Below are 17,943 nucleotides of genomic sequence, written 5' to 3' on the forward strand. Positions count from 1 at the left end.
GGTTATTGAGTGTTATTTATATGATTTGTCCTCAAGTGCCATCAGAATTCAGAGGTAGTACTAGAACATGTACAATCAGTGATTGAATATAATCAGGGTAAGGCATTCCCTTTACAAGGTTGGAATAGAAGGATGAGGAGAATTTAAACACAGAGATTTATTTAGTACATATGCATATTGGTGGTAACTGGTAGTAATAATAATAATAATAATAATAATAATAATAATAGTAATAATAACAATAATAATTATAATATTAATAAATGGAGGTTTGGAGCACTTACTCAATTGTCTACTATTTCAGGCAACTGATACTAGTTTTATGGAAGATCTTGCATGCTAAGAAATCTGAAGTGCTTTAATTTGGGGAGTGGCTATTGTTTTTAAAACCATGGAATATTTTTTCAGAGAGGCATTTTTATTAGAGTAACCCCCTTTTGTTTCCCTGCTGTATCGGGATGAATCCTGCTCTTTGATGTACACATAAAGGAGGAGAGAGCCATATGTCCCCTGTGTGAATGATTCTGAAGGAGAGCAGACCAAAGGGGACCCAAGAAGCTTACTGTGCTCTCATGTGCAGCAAGACACACTGGGATGTATTTTCTGTCCTTGAAAATATCCTGGTTGAATGGAAAAATAAGGCAGTTAATTTTTACTATCTTTAGTGAGAAGAACAATATACTGGAATCACTAAATGTATCATTTAGGCTGAGATTTTCTTTTTATCATGAATTATAACACAAATATTCTTGAGCATATCAGATAATGTGCAGATGCTTCTGTTTCTGAAGGTTTGATGTCATATAGAGACTCCTGCAGTCAAAGAAGAAATACATTCTCAGGTGCTTGTAGTTCCTTGAAAGTTGAACTTAGAGATAGAAGCAGCTATAGGCCCAAACCATACACAGAAATATTAATGAAATTTCAAGGAAAAAGAAAATTGGGATAATTTGTCAATAAGTTGAACTAGATTTTAAGGTAAATTTAATATGTATTTACTTAAATTCCTGTATTCATCACATAGGTAATTTTCTACATATTTAGAAAATATAATTTTGCATGAACACTTTGGTCATAACTAAATAATATTGAAGGATGATCGTGGACATGATTTAGGTCATTCCATTGAGGAACCATCTCATTTTTTAATATGCTTTCCTTCTTTTTATGCTTTATATGATTTTTTAATAGTTTCCTTCCAGCCCTTCCCAGCTACCTTCCCTCAAACCCTGCTCATGCACCTCTGCTTTCAAGTTAATAGCCTATTATTGTTACACATATATGTACATGTGCATATGGGTGCACAATATCTATTTATAGAGATATAGATGCATACCAGCTAGATGTATTTATATGTATGTTCATATTTATTGTATATTTATACATTATACATCATATATAATATATAGGATATATACATATGTATTTCTGTACTGCCTAGTCCATTTTTATTGTTTATATGTTGAGTAACCAATAAGGGTTGCTGCTCCCAAGGTTCATGCTCCCAAGGAAGAAACTACATGCAGTTTGAAAACTACAGGTAGAAAAGGCTTCCTGTGCATGGACTGTGAGGTTAGGTTGGTGGAATCGGAGTTCTGCTCCTAGTTTCTATTCCTTGTGTACTTTTGTTTCAGTTGTTCAGTTTTACTTGCTATATGTTAAATGTATGATCCAGAAGGTCATACAGGTCAGCAGGAGAAAAGAACTGATTCATGATATACTTTAGTCACATACAGGAAGGCACACAGGAGAGGAAGAAGAAAGTAAGTTATTTGAAGAGAGTAAAATTTCACCATTTTCTTTGAAATACTGAAAAGCTACTTTAAGTTTGTCTTTATAGAATAATTTCATTTTTTGAAAACTAGTGAAATCTTGCTAAGAAAGAAAATTATAGTTCTTTGTCTATTTTAGATTTAGCATAAAAACTGGTTTATTTAAAAGAAGAATTAATATTTAGTGACTATAAATGTTGGTCTTAGATTTACCCAGCAATTGTTCTGATAGACTTTCGTTAGCAGGTTTTGAGTTGAAAAGATTCCTGTTGAGGGGTGTATTTAACTCAACATCCCCCCTGTCTTCTCCTCTTGCCCAAGCAGCAGAGGCAGCAAACCTACCCATAGTGGCTCCTGCAGCCAGGCTTGATTCAGTCTCTGCTGAGGTCAAGCACTCCCATTCCAACCTCTTAAGGGCTTTCTCAATGTGTTGCCAGTGTGCTGGTAAAAATGACTTTAAACTCTTGTCAGCGTAGTTACTGGTGCATGCATCATGGTCCCACTCAAATAAACCTGTCACAACACAAAGTCAGCTGCTAGAGAAGAGTACAAGGGCAGGCCTCTAGCTTTTCATTCGAGCATCACTAAACGTGCACAGAGTGCCCAATTATTTCAGCATTATTGAGCAAGCCTACAGGAGAACCCAAGCCTTGCTACATTGGATTTTCTTTAGTAATTTGCTCAAGTGCCACTGAGGACACTTAAAGGGCTTAAAAAACTGTGGCTGCAACCAGCTTCTTTTTCTGGATTGTTAATTCAGGTTTTCTCTTTCAAATTAACTCTCCCTGCATGCTGTGCAGTGGTTCTGGGACAACTGTTTAACACTAATTTTTTCGATTTTTAGCTTTTCTTGTTCAACATCAATGCTTTAACAGTTATTCACATATACATTTTGATTATAAATACATGATAACTCGGCCTGTGCTTTTTGTTCTAGAATAAAATATAGAGATTATGTTAAAGAACGTTTAGCTTTTAAAAGGCATTTAAACAGTTTACCATTTTGAAAATCTAGGTTATTTACCCTACATATTAAAATAACAACAACAGCAACAAAACTCCCTAGATTTTAGAAGAAAAATAACACATCAGTTATACATCTCTCCTCCTTCCCCTTCCCTTCTCCCAACTTTGAAAATGACTCAGGATGAGGGTAACTCCTTCTTGGTGTACAAGCTTGATTTCATGATCTATTTATACCTACTGTTTTTCTTATGGACTATACAAGGGACAAATTCAATATCTGTGTCTAATTTTTCACAGCAGCAACAACTCCAAGCTCAGCATTTATCACATGGACATGGTCTGCCTGTGCCTCTGACACCACACCCTTCAGGGCTTCAGCCCCCAGCCATTCCACCCATCGGTAGCAGTGCAGGACTTTTGGCCCTCTCCAGTGCACTAGGAGGTCAGTCTCACCTCCCAATTAAGGATGAGAAAAAGCACCATGACAATGATCACCAAAGAGGTGAGTGAGGGGATTAGTGTGGCATTATCTGCCTTCTAGGGATAGATTCCATATGCCATCACTTTCTGTCTCTGATTTTTATTTTGCCAGTGTCTAAATAAAAGGATTTCCACCAAAAGGCAGATTATTTATTAGAAGGAGTCCTGTGTCTCATGGGACCCTCGTGGTTGTTCAAAAGGCAAAGAGCTGTTTGCAGGTTTTACCACCCCATGCCCTCCACTGCCTGTGCGTTTGTGCAGTGCTTACTGATAATTTTCAGTAGGTAATCACAAGAGTGAAAAAGAAATTCTTCTACCATTCCTTTATGATAATTTATGCAGCACAGGGACAGTTTGTTGGTTTAAAAGGGTGTAGCTTGTAATAAAAACATCCTATCTACTGCTTTTTCAGTATATTTACCAAAGTTTAGAGCATGGGCAAATTGTTCATATGACATAGAGATAAATTTATCTTATGTGATGCTAGGAATATTATAATATTTGTTTTAGAGTTATCTTAATGCCATGGTACAGAGTTGACTCATGATTATAAACTCATAAGTGGAAAAGTCAATAAGACATAACATAAATAAGAATGGCTAACTTTGGTTCATTTGAAATTATGTCAAAGGTGAACCAGTGCTTTGTGAATCCTGTTAGAATAGTATTAATAATTAACTTTAAAGTTGACATCTGTTCAGTTTATTATTTAGCAGGGTCAGGTTTGATAACCATGATTTTATGTAAACTAACTAGCACTTTTCTTTTTTTCTTGCCTCTCTGTCTGATTGTCTTGCTGCTGTTCTGCCTACAGACAGAGACTCCATCAAGGTAGGACTCATAAACATTCAAACACAAAGATAGTGTAAAGGGATTCTGAGTAATGCGAATAAATCTAAAAATGGATTCTTTGAGACTTAGAGACCAGTATTTACCAATTATGGTCACCTTAGTCACATAGTCTTTTTGAACAATGGTCATATCTTTTTGAGGATCAGATTTGTAGAACATGGTTGACTAATATACTGAATTGCTCATATTTGGCAAAAAATGCAAGTGCTTTAAGATACAGCAGTGAAGTAAATGTATTGAGAAGAAATATGTCCTTATCAGAAAACAATCAAAGCATTATACATCTGTTTGGACCGGATGTATAGTATGGACTCAGTGGGAGAGCTTGTGCTTAGTATGTGAAGGCCCTAGCTTTATGCTCAGCGTGAAGGGGAGGAGACAAAAACCTTCCTTAAGAGTATTTCTCTTTACCAGAGGCATTGCATTTTCTTTTTGTCATACTTGGGTTTGTAGTGTGGCAAGTAATTCTTTGAAGATTTTAATCTGTTTCACCTGCCTTCTGTGTTTCATATTATGCAAACAAAATACAGACTGTTATGCAGGAAATGAATAAACTATGAATGTGTTTCAATCACGCTTGAGTCAGGTCCAGTTAAATATGTTATGTGCATGCATGCGTAGTTGTGTAGCACATACCATTGTATTACCCATCAGAAGTAATGTAGTCTGGTACACTAGCCCAGGGTATGGATACTATTGTTTTGAGTTTTAAATAATTAAATGCTGTGGCCCATCAGTGGTTTTCAATCTTTCTAATGCTGCCACTCTTTAATAACAGTTCCTCTTGTAGTGGTGACCCCCAACCATAAAATTGTTTTTGTTGCTACTCCTAAACATAATTACACTACTGTTGTAAATCATACTATAACCATCTGGTTTTGGGGGGTCTTAGGTGATCTCTGAAGGGTTATTTCACTGCCAGTGGGGTTGAGAACCTCTGGGTTATTTAGACCTTTTGCATTTTTTTTTGTGAACTATATATGAAACTAAAGACTTTCCCAGACATAGGTCTTTGCTTTGACTGTGAATAGTACTTTTCTCTTGACCTTTTGAAAATTAAAATTGTTTTCATAGCCCTTAAATAACAGAAATTCAATATTTAGTATATCCATTTTACCATTTGGGAATCTTTGATTTTAAAAGTGCACTTGCAATCCCAAACAACTGCCAACAATTAGAACTATACACATTAAATGTTAATTATTATATATTTGTAGTTGTACATTTTGTTATATCCTATTCACATCAGTACCTACATTAAAAATTTTTTTAAAGTGTAATTACATGTACATTAGAAGTAATAAGTAAATAATGTAGTCAGGATCAGTTGATAGGAACTCTAGGGAAGCCTGTCTGAGGCTCTAATATAAATACTCCCTGGTGACTTATGATGAATACATACCTTTAGGTAGGCCAGTGGACTAAACAAAAGACTCCTCTCCAGGTCCATTCACAGATGATTGTGAAAACATTTATCCACCACTGTATACTTTATGCTATTTACATTTCATATGACCCCCACACAAGAAAGAATAAGATGTATATTTTTAATCATCTATCATCCAAGTGAGCCTGGACATGTCAGAATACCCAGAAGCCAGAAGAAAGTAATAAGTTGCTGTTTTGCTCTGATTTATTATGAATGACAGCTATAAGTCCATGCTTGAAGTGTGCTGTGTGTGGTCTGGGATTGTCTAATAGGTTTTCAAGGTGAAATAGTTGGCTATTTTTTTTTTTTTTTACATGTTTCTGTGATGGCTTCAAATGTGGCAGGCAGTTCTATTGAACATCCTTATCCTTATGTAAAGAGTTCCCAGTTAAGAGGGGCATTTTATGGATGTTGGCTGATATGTGGCTGGGGGTGGTTTGTCGCAACCAGTTATCCAGTTGTCTGCTATTTGGGCTAGAATGAAATAATTCATTCATAAACAATAAGTCTCCTTAACATTTAACAGGTAATGAATGTGACATAAATTTCCTTCTGGCTCTAATTTTTTCCCTTTCCTCTTCTAATCTGCAAACAGGCAGCTCTTGTACTCTAAATAATAAGTAATTTTTGGCCATCTGTCAAAAGGAAATTTCAATACAAATTTAAATTAATGGTGCCTGAAATTTTTATAGCTCCTCTAAAAGCCTGTAATGTGCAGAAAAATCGGAATGTGCTGGTAGTAATTAGTGTTGCATGTAATGAGGATGTGGGCAGTGTTACACCGCTCCGTTGTAACATTTGATATGGTAGCAAAGTTTTGATTTATACAAAGTTATTGCTGGGTTTAATTATGAGAGACACTCTTAAAAATGTTTTCCTGATGCTACTGATTATTAAACGGGGCAGATTTGAGAACAGCTTATAAGACAGACATTTAGGCTCACTATAAAGATCCAAGTAATTAAGGTGCTTTTCCTTGAGAAACCAAGTAGAGCAGAGCAATCATTTACTGAATTGCTAGGCCTTTCCCTTTTCCTTTCCCCACTGAAGTTTCTGTCCCACTAAATCACATGCTGTTGGCTTTATTGATCTAGTCTTCTTTAGCTCCAGTAGCTGAGTTCATTCTTAAGCCTGTTATTTGCAGACTTCCATCTGAAGTTTTTTGACATTGATAGAGAATGTAAATATGGATCTAAAGGAGAAAGCACTGTAGGGAGTCCTAGAATCAATTTACTTGGTCATGAGAAACTAAAACATTGTGTACAGTAGTACTGTTGAAATAAGGGGCCATGGCACCTGCCACCTTCCTTATTTGTCTTGGCTGTCTGCTGACTGTGACCAGTAGTAAGCCCCACATGGCAAGAAACCAGTTGCTTGAGGTATTTGTTCTCCAGGAGGAGATCAAGTGCTCCAAGCCATTCAGGTCTTATATCACTCTCTAGTTTTCAACCGACTGAAATTGGGTTAATAACTTAGAACAACCACCACCAAGCTGCCTAAACTTTATAGAAACCTAAGGCTAGAAACTGCTCTCAACTACCATACCCACATCCAGTGTCTACATACTCTAGGCAACAAACTTAAGGTCAATTGAAACAAAAAAATCACAACTAGAGAATGTTTATATTAGCTCCGTGATTTCTTCCCAGATGCTAATATTGAACATATTTTCATTAAAATCCCTTTATTTATATACATAGTCCTCTTATGATATCTCTTGAATATAGCACTCTTCTGTATCAGAACTGAAGGATTTGCCATTTCAGAAGTGCAAAACTTTTTTCGCTATAAGTGGTGAAGATTTTAATTTTGTTACTTTGTCAAAATATCTTGCCCAAAATACTGCATGCTTTCAGAGAATCTGATCATTCTCATTGTCCAGTTACCTCCAAAACCTCCACACTCATTTCAGATGCTGAATGCAGTATTTGATTGTAACCTTAGAAATTCCATCAATATTTAGCTTACATTTTACATCGTAATAAGTAGAGATGTTGCACTTAATTTTAAAGGTTTACATATGATTTTTCACACTAAATGCTTTTCTGTGTGTATGCATATTATGCATTTATCCTATGAGAATTCTTTGCTTTTGCTTAAAGGATTTTAAGGTAATCTCTTCAAGTTGTGTGTAAGGCAATGCCTGTTTATTCTGCTTCATCTGTATGTTAGTTACTTATTCTGCACAGATGACTAAAACATCTTATGTTTCTGTTTACTTTCCCAGTTAGTCACTGTTGGCAGTAAAGGTTTATCACTGGAAAATTAGACGGGTTTTATGTTCATACTGAAATATATGGCTCAGTCCAGGAGAGTACTGTTGCCTCATTAGCAGGGTGTTACAGGTGAGAGTGGCTTTTGAGCCTGAATTAGCAGAGTGATTACTACTATTTGCCACTTCACTTTGCACATTAAGATTTAATGGCCAAAGTTCTGTTCCAGGATCTGTAACCTGCATATGCTTGCACCAAACCCTCCCCTCCCCCAAATAAGCATACTATTGTTCCTGTCTCAAAGGATTCTCTGTTTAAAAGACATGTGTTTTGAACGTGTTTAACTCTTTTAAATCTCCTATGTGAGAGAAAAAGACTGATATGACTGAATAAGAAACAGGAGGAAAAGTTCAGGAGAGGTCTAACCACATGCCTTGGGCAGTTTTGTTGTACATATTACTATATGGATATTAGGTTTTCTGGAAAGCATGGTAGGGCAGTTTGTATTACTGTAGATTTTAGAAAGGCACATTGTTTTGTTTTGTTTTCTTTTGTGTGTGGTTTGTTTTCTCCTCTTTGGTTTGCTTTGGCTATCCCAGAACTTGCTTTGTCAATCAGACTGCCTCTGACCTCCTAGTTCTTAGTGCTGTGATTAAAGATGTGAACCACTACCACCAGCCCTTTGATTTCTGAAAGGCATAAAAGAATAGAAAGTGAAATTTAAAAGCGAGGAATAGAAGACACTGCTAAAGTCCTATAAAGAATAGCTAAAGAATTAAATAAGAATAACAGTGGTAGACATGCCTTAAGACTTGTTTTTCTTCAGTAGTCAGTAATCTAAAGAAAATTGGTTTTCTGATTTCCCTTTAGCCACACCCACTCTGTCCACGAACTGTTTCTTCAAACCTAGGGAAGAAAAAATGTTGATGAGGTCCCCTGAGTCCCCAATTAACTTCTTTCATTTTTTTAAATATAGACCCTTCATTTTAATTTTTTTCTAAAATGGTTTTTAATAGATATTTGCTTTATTTACATTTCAAATCGTGTACCCTTTCCTTGTTACCCTTCCTAAAATCCCCTATCCCATCCCCCGTCCATCCCCCCCTCCCCAATTTCCTGATTTGTATTCCCCTATTTTGGGGAATCAAGCGTTCACAGCACCCATGGTCTCTCCTCTCATTGATGTCTGAAATGGTCATCTTCTGCTACATGTGTAGCTGGAGCCATGGGTCCCACTATGTGTACTCTTTGGTTGGTGGTTTAGCCCCTGGGAGCTCTGGGGGTACTGGTTGGTACATATTTTTGTTCCTCCTGCAGGGCTGCAGATCTTCAGCTCCTTGGGTCCTTTCTCTAGGTGTTCCATTGGGGATCCTATGTTCATTCTGTTGGTTGGCTGTGAGCCCTAGGAATTTTGATCCATTTTCCAATAAGGATCAAAGTATCCACATTTTGGTCTTCCTTCTTCTTGAGCTTCATGTGGTCTGTGAGTTGTATCTTGGGTATTCCGAGCTTTTGGGCTAATATCCTCTTATCGATATTAGTGTGCATACCATGTGTGTTCTTTTGTGATTTGGTACTTCTTTCAATCCTTTGGAGACACCTCCATCTTGCACATTGAGATCCTACTTATAGCTGTAACTTGCAAAAAGCAGGTGCCATGCTCACCCTATTGCACAATGTAGGAAAGAGTGTTGTGAAGGCCCTGCCAAAGGTCATATTCCCCGTGCCATCCTCAAAGGAAAGCTCTTTGCGATTTAGTCTTATATTTTGTGTTAAAAATTAGAAATTATTATTAGAAACTAAAAATTAGTCTTTTCACTGAAGTATCTTCAAGTATATTATAGATAACATGCATTTGTCCCTTGGGGAAAAGGTACACATTCATCTAAATAATAATGTTTTTTAAAGACTTGTTTTATTCTTGCCTGTATTTATGTGTTGAAGGTTGGATGTGCTTATGACTTGAAGGACTGTGAACCATCTGATGTGGCTGCTGGGAATGGAACTCTGATCAGTGCTCTTAACTGAGCCCTCCACATTTTTAGGATAACCATGATGTCTTTCATTGCTTAAAAAAATAATGTTTATTATTAGAGATGCAATATTGATCAAAATACATAGTAATTGAACTTGTAAGTATCCACAAAAATCATTTTCTTGAAATATAATCCAAATAGGATTCATTATTCTTTTTGTGATAACTCTTAAGCATGTCTTAACCTAAAAAGATGTCCTTTCTAATTTTTTTCTAATGACACTACAATTTTTTTAATTGTTGATTTTCATGTGAATGTATGTGACTGAATTTATGTGTGTCTTACATTTGTACACCTGGTTCTCCCAACAGCCAGAAGAGGGCAGGGCATCAGGTCCTCTGGAATTGGACTTAGGCTGTTGTGAACCACATGTGATACAGGTGCTGGGAACTAAACCCAGGTACCTTTACCAGCTGAGCAGTTCTTCTGGACTTGGTTTTTTTATAATGCCCTTCTCAAACCAAACTTTGATTTATTTATTTTTTTTCTTTTCTCATTGACTCACAGATTAGATTCTCTCAAGAAAATAAAACTTTAGTGGGAGAGAACTTTGTAGTGTTTATGGGGTAACGTATGTATTTAATATGTTCTTAAAATCCTATTAAAATAGAATTCTAGTTTACATTAAAGGAATATTAAAATATATTTTAAGTTAGTCAATACTTCATTTGGAAAGTAGATTTATATTTTCAATATGTAGTAGTCTCCATATAAAAAATACAGGTGGGAACTCTGTTTATTGATGATTAGTATTGCATTTCCCCCACTTTTAGTATGTGTGCTGTCAAAGCAAGCACAATCTTGCTTTTTGTAACATTCATTTTTTTGTTCATCCCCACATGTATATGTAAATAATACACTTTATTCTTTCTGTCCTCCAGTCATAAGTAAAAGAGTGTTCCTGTTATATTTAAAACCACAAGGAAGCATGTGGAAACATCTAGAATGTGAACTAGTTTACAGGGAGCCAAAGCTAGGTTCTTGATTAAGTCTCTTTTTTAGTGCCAGATAAGTTGTGTGTCATATCACTTAAGTCACTTAACCTCCCTACACCTCAGATCTGCAACTCTAGGTATATTTGGAATGTAGTTGTTATGTTTTGTTCAGGCCCATCCTAGAAATGAATTTGGAAGTGAAAATCTTAAAGTGTAGGACATAATGTATAATGGTTTGAGCAGTGAAAGTGGCCATGTCATTAACCAAACGTGCACATTGGTAATTGTAATTCTTTTGGGGGTAGGTTGCTATAGGGGTTGTTTAATGTAGTGCCTTCCATTTTCGAAAATATAATAGTAACTTGAAATGTTTTAGCATTATTGTTGCTTTCTAATTCGTGTAATGGCATTTTTTTTTAGTGTGAATTTTATTGTTAACAGTTACCTTATCAAAGACCCATCAGGAACTTTTGTTCTGTTGGTTTATGATGCACTAATTTGTGCAGTATTAATTGATCCCTGCCTCCAGGCATGTAAGCTGTGTGAAATGTAACAGGTGCCCTAATTCCAGAAAATGTGTTGTAATTGTTTGTTTGTGGAACAGATGAATGAATGTCTGTAGGGCACAGCTGGTCCTCAGGTGGTGAGCATGAGTGGATTAATGATGTGACAGGGGAGTCACGCTTGTTTTGCTGCACTTGCCTACACCGATTGCTGAAGCAGAACAAATATTAATTAACAGGGTAGGCCGATTGTCAGATCTGCCTTCCCTAGCTGATTTTGCAAAGGTAGTTTAATTCTTTTCCTCCTTAAACCAACAGTTACTAGACATTTTCATCTTGATGCTTATTATCTCTAATTTTCTTAATTAGACTTCATTTTTCTCTTGAAAAAAGATTATATAATAAATTTATGTTTAACATTTAAAAATATTTTGGAGAAGATTGAAGTATTACGCTTGGCACTAGAATTTCAAAAGCATTTGTTTCTCAATGTATGCATAATTTTTTCAAAAGAATATCTCCCAAGTATTATTAACAATCTTTTGTGTTAAAAAATACCTATCTATTTTGGGTGTAGGAAACACAAAAATGACCTAGAAGGATACTTAGTGCTTTTCTCTCTTTGGAGCTTCTGTAATACTACTTTTCAGCCTTCATAATTTGGTCTGTGGTGTACTGTGAAATAATTCATATGTCTTCAGGCTTAGACAGCCCTCTGCATATGTGGAGTCCACTAACAAGGATCATCAGCACTGTAACTTTGGACTTGGAGAGTCTGTCATATCTAACCATTCCCATGCAATGGTCTGTGACAAAGCAGAAGAGAATTAGAAGGCCGAGGAACAAGTGATAAAGAAGTTTGCTGAGGCCTAAGTGGTACTTCTCAACAAGTGTTTGGTTTAAATAAGCTTTCTGCTGTTCATAGAAATAAAATCATTTCAGGATTGATACTGCTTAGTCAGATAATGCATGTCAAACTAAGTGTTACAAGCACTTAATATTCCAAATATTAAGGACCATAAGTCATATTGATTTAAGTTTGCTAGGCAGTTCATCAGAATAACCCATGTGTTTCCTTCCTATATCTGCATTTAATAAGATGTATACTGAAAATCTATCTAACTCACTGTTTTGTGTTTCTGACTTAAGCAATGCCTGTTTGATGTTAGTTTTCATTGGTGGTCAATACTACTCTGGGGTTGGTGGTTGTGCCTAGATTTATATCACTAGAGATCAGAGCAACCTGTCCCTCTTCTTCCTTACACTGTTTAATATTCCATCCCCTGTGCACTCATTAAATGTTCCTGAAAAGCTTATGTGTTCGTACCTCACTCTTTGTTGAACTGCAGGCAGTGAGATGGACATAAAAATCCTTAAGTGTTCTTGTAAGTGAGATTTCAGAATGTGGATAGGGTAAGTGTGAAGAATCTTTTCACACGGAAGTGGACTTATTATATAACTGTATCACATCCTGAAGGATTCTTCAATTTTCTTCTTTAACTTGGTACATTTTGAGCTCCTGATGGTCCAGACTTGAGGGGAAAAGAGCTGTTGAGGGTGGAGTGAACAAGCCTGGATGTCACCTTAGAAGAGTGCCTCAGACGGTCTAATAACACCACTTTGTATTTAGTCCTCCTTAGGATAATCTTAATTATTCTTGAAATTTGTGAAAATTCTGTTTAGCTTTTAAAAAAAACTTATGTTTTCTTGAGTGACATTTGCCCCTTTGAAAAACAATATAAAATTGGAAATGCTAATGTTTTGAGCCAGCTAAGGGAGGAAAATAAAAATGTCACCATGGCAACAAAGCTGCTTTCTAGATGGTTTCCTATGATATGCCTGAACCAGAGGCAGATGTCTGATTTGAGAATCTTGCCTCCTTCAATGTAAACAAATAACTTCTGGGCAGGTGTTGGAAATAATATGGAAATCCTATTAAGGGGCCCTGGGTTGCTGTCAGTCAGGAAGCCTGTGCTACAAAAGATCTGGTTGTCACATAAAGGAGCAGAGTAAATTCTCATTAGGCTTGAGCTTTTCCCAGGAAATGATTGTCTCCTTGTGTGTGTGTGTGTTTTTTTTTTTTTTTTCTCCTGTGAATCTGAATGTAAGCTGTTGCTTCTATTGATCTATTCACTGGCTTTTTTTTTTCCCTCTTCATTACAGATCTTCCTTGTCTGTGCCAGCCCATATTCTCCCCTTCACTCACTACTTCCCTCTAGATTAACACTTGATCTATTTTACTGCCCTGTGATTTTAACCTACCAACCTGGAGGTGTGGGGGTGGGGGGGTTCCTGACGGAGGAAGTGCAGCTTGCTCCCTGAGCATGCCTTACAAAGAGCCAGGCTAATTGGATGGATTCAGGGCTCAGGGCTGTTTGGAACCAGCACTGTGAGCACTGGCTGTGAGCAGAAAGACTGACCTTATATATATATATACATATACGTGAAGTTATATTTTCATGAATTAAGCAATAGTTGAATTATGAAGCTGCATTGTCCAGTATTGTAGGTGCATGAAGCTTTTTTTTTTAAACTTAAATTAGTTAAAATAAAAATATAAAACCCAGTTTCTTAGTTGTACTAGTCACATTTGAGGTGCCCAGTGGCCATAACAAGGGAGACATAGAATACACATCATTGCAGGAAGCTTCCTTAATGACACTGAAACATGAGCCTGATTCGGCTTACTGGTTCTGCTATTTCATCTGGCTAAAGCAAATTGCTGATATTTAAAGGCATGGTCTTCCTGGATATGTAGAAAGTAAGGGCCATGCTGGGCTTGGTAGTGGAGGACTCTAATTCTTGTCACTGAGAAGACTTAGAAGTTCACCCCATTTAAGGCCAGCCTGAGTAACTTAGTGAGACTATCTTATAATAGAAAGTAAAAGGTAAGCTAGGCTAGACTGGGCTGGATTGGGCTGGGCTGGGGCTGAGTGATAGTGAATATTTGCCTGGCAGGCTTGAGGGCTTAGGGGACAGAACTGAGGGGGGGGGGGGGGAGCCAGGTAGGCAGACCAGAGAGGCTGGCTATATGTGTATTGGCTTTGATGGTCAGTGCTGGTGCTGCACTAATATGGTCATCTCTATAAACTGGTTTAGTATTTTATTCATTTATATTTTGGCCATGAGATCGACTGATCAGTTTAAAGAAGTTCTTCCTGAAATGGAGCTGTAGGGAGATGTACTTTCATGGTTCAGTATAGAAATCTATGGCATGGGGAGAGTGGGAAGTGTCACAGGTTGTAGGGAGAGGTGCTCTTTATAATACTTATAAGGTTAACAATGGATAAACACAAAACAAGGCTTCAGAGAAATCACATTATTATTATGCAGCATTTCTTGGACTATAGTCCCTGAGATGCACTTCATAAAGCCAATAAAGCTCACACTGGTGGTCTCCTGTTGCCCTAGCAACGGACCATGGGGCACAGTGTATGTGAAATGCATGAACATCTGCGAATTAATCTTTCTTGGTTTGTTCTTTTCTTGGCACTGATTGGGCCACTTGCGCTTGGGCCTGTGACACTGAGTGTGAAGGGTAATCTGGAGCTGTCCCCAGGGCCTTGCCCTGAGTGGGTGGTGGAATGAAGAGTGAAGGGAGATTTATCCAGGTAGTGCATGCAGGAGTAGAGGGATTTAGCCTGACAGCACTCTCAGTGGGATGTTATTAGCTTACTTTCTGGTGGCATGTGGAACTGAATAAATTTTTTTGCTAGTAAATCTGGACATCATTGAATTTATTGGGCTACCCTGAAAAAATAATCTACAGAAAAAATTAAAATAATCACTTTTGTTTATACTAGTTATCATACTTGAAAGCTCTGAAATTACCTTGTCCTTGGCTTAGCCCTTGCCTTAATATTAGAGTATTAGTGGTCTGAATCACCTTTCTGAATTGGATGGTTAGGCTGGGATTTGTTTTAATAATAAAATTCGGTAGTTACCTAGTATGACCTTATTTTCAAAATTTCTGAATAAACTAGTGATGTTTTTGTCCTTGGGAGAACAAACTATAAGCAAGGTTAGGTTCTCCACCAACCTAATCTTCTTCAGTTTCTGGATTGACTTCTTCAGTCTCTATTTTACACACTGCTCCCACCTTGCTGACATTGGTCTAGCTCCTCAGATTGCATACTTCTTCCTGTTCTTCCCAAATTCTCCAGTGTAAATAGTTCTGCTCTCCCTGGTCGCTGTCACTTCCTTTTACCCTTCCTTGTTTGCCGCTTCTGCCTCTTTGCTTCTCTACCCTTTCCTATGGCTCTTTCTGGGGAGAAATAAAAGAATGCTGTGGCAGGAAATACTATCATGATGGAGGTGGGCTTTTTTCTTTTATTTTTTTTAAGAGTAAAACATTTAGTAAATACACGAAGACAAGAATCTTCACAGTCCATTTGACTTGTTTAGCATTATTGAAGGATATTTGACAGAGAAATTACTTAATTCTTTCAGTTCAGATATCTTTTGTATCAAAAGCAAAAAAAGCATAAGTGAGATAAGGTATTTATTTTTGTGAAACAACTGGTTAAAAGTTCCTTTAACAGTTCCTGACCTTTGAAACCTGATGATATTAATAATTAAACTTGACTTTCTTATTTTATATGTATATGAAAGTATGTGTGTATATATGTATGCGTTGTCATCTAGCAGACAGTCTGTACTGTTTCATTGGCTTACTTAGTAATGGTTAGAGATATTCTTTCCATAAATAAACTTTTTGTAGAATCAGTGAAATGAGGAATGTGGAGACTTTGATCATTGTCACTGTCAGGTGATTTCTCAGATTTGGGTAGGGAGAGTAACCATTGTTGCTTCCCTACTTCTCCATCTGTAGTTCAGATGACCTCTTCTTCCTCTGTAAAGTGAGCAGCTTTAGTTATTGACTTGAAACCAGCCTGTAAAGTAGAACAGTTACAGGAACCACAAGGTACCATTAGAAGGAAGTAGAAATCTTAAATGTGGCTTTCCTGTCCTAGACTACTGTTTTTTTAAGCATAATTCTTTATGTCAAAACCACTAGATTTGTGGTACCTTGTGGTAAGAGTAAAACCCCAGAATTAAATGGACTTGGTGCCTGTCACTTAGTCAGCAAGCTATCAGTATAGTGACAGTGATGACAGGAAATAAATTCGAATTTCTACTTTTTCCTTCACTTAGTTTTGACAAAGTATTTTAAAAATGTAATTTAGTGCTTTGTAGGTTTAAGAACTAGAAAAAAAAAGAATAGCACTGTAGAAGATATTTGGTTAGCATTTAGATATTTTATCTCTTATTTATGTTAGCTTGACAAACAGCTTTGATTGATTGATTGACTGACTGATGTTCTGGACATTGAATGTAGATCCATGCACATGTTAGGCATGTACTCTACCAGTAAGCTTTAAACAGTATAGAACTGTTTTGTGGAAAGAGTTCAGTGTTTTAAGATTGGTCTTCTGAAAACTAGTTAGATCTGCAATGTTGAGTCACTCTGAGTAAAATTTCAATGGTCATCTTAATGCCACTTGTGTAAGTATTTTTCAGTTATGTATATCATTATCAAGTATACCTTTTTTAAGCATGAAGGACACCGGGTGTTAATTATCAACCCTTTGGTGTTGTCTTTATTGGAACCTGGTGGGCTCTCCTGTATTTTCTTAGAGAAACCTGAGTTCCTCGGCTTTCTTATTGCCTAGATACTGCCTTGATGTCTAGGTGCTCTCAAGCAATTTGGGAAGCCTCAAGAAGGGGCCTGGATAAATCCTGGAAGTAATACCCAGGCTCATAATTTTGACTGTTTGTGTACAGAGGTGATCAGTTGTTGAGGCCCTACCTCAAGTCAGGAACCTTTTTGCCAGGTTCTTTGGTTTCTGTTACATTTCATAAATCATACTCTTTTGGAAGAAAAATGGAGCTGGGAGCTTTTGCATCTTGAAATACTGGTTTTTTGAATAAACATTTTTATGAAAACTAGGCCAGGGAATTCTAAGATACTTTCAGGATCCAGTACTTTTAAACTACATTTGCAGCTTGTTTACAGAGTCTAACTATACTTAAAAACATATTCTTTTCAAACCCCAAATTTATGCAGTACCCAAATTTATGCTTACAAAGGGGAGAGAGTTAAGTGGAGCTCTCTGGGGCTCTGTATTAACAGACCCCCCCTACTTCTCTCTCTCTCTCTCTCTCTCTCTCTCTCTCTCTCTCTCTCTCTCTCTCTCTCTCTCTCTCTCTCTCTCTCTCTCTCTCTCTCCCTTCCCCCCTTCCCCTCTACCTCTGCCTCCCCCTCTCCCTCTCCCTCTTCCTCTCCCTCCCTCCCACCACCACTACCACTGCACACACCTGCTCCTAGGCAGTGCTGAGAATGCCATGCAAAGGTTAGACCTAAAAGGATTAGTCATTAAAGCCTTTGGCTTCGTAGAACAGAGACTATTCACTCACAACTAGCTAGGGTCATGATTTCTGTTTTCATCTGCTTTTCTTCCTTTATTGCTCTCTTTTGGTTGGCTAGCTAGAAGTGCCACAGGAATATTTGAAGAGGCTTGTTTAGTAGTTTATGTGGGAAGTTGTTGAATTATTCACATAGCAAATGATTAGACAAGGACTTGTCCATCTGACTGAATTATTCTACATGTTTGCTGAAGCAGCTACGAAGGTGAACAGCGTTTCTTCCTCCATAGGATATACAGTGGCAGTATTGACCCCATCTAGTTATTGGGTTTCAGCCTTTTGTTGACATTGTTGTAAATGAAAGCAGCTCCTGCCGATCTCTGAGCAGCTG

At 37.1% G+C, this 17,943-nt stretch overlaps 1 protein-coding gene across 8 annotated transcripts in view; it reads left to right on the forward strand.

Annotated features, from left to right (window-relative positions):
• Positions 1-17,943, forward strand: part of Tle4 (TLE family member 4, transcriptional corepressor) — a 141,208-nt gene that overhangs the window by 73,350 nt on the left and 49,915 nt on the right. For 4 of the 8 annotated variants that reach the window (XM_052188846.1, XM_052188812.1, XM_052188831.1 and 1 more), the window contains 2 exons: positions 3,036-3,240; positions 4,033-4,049. In XM_052188846.1, coding sequence (XP_052044806.1) covers positions 3,036-3,240; positions 4,033-4,049 — 222 coding nt within the window. The remainder of the gene's footprint in view (positions 1-3,035; positions 3,241-4,032; positions 4,050-17,943) is intronic. The other 4 variants (XM_052188855.1, XM_052188821.1, XM_052188874.1 and 1 more) reach the window with 1 other exon arrangement.

Source organism: Apodemus sylvaticus, chromosome 1 (assembly GCF_947179515.1).
Source record: "Apodemus sylvaticus chromosome 1, mApoSyl1.1, whole genome shotgun sequence".
Classification (NCBI taxonomy): Eukaryota; Metazoa; Chordata; class Mammalia; order Rodentia; family Muridae; genus Apodemus; species Apodemus sylvaticus.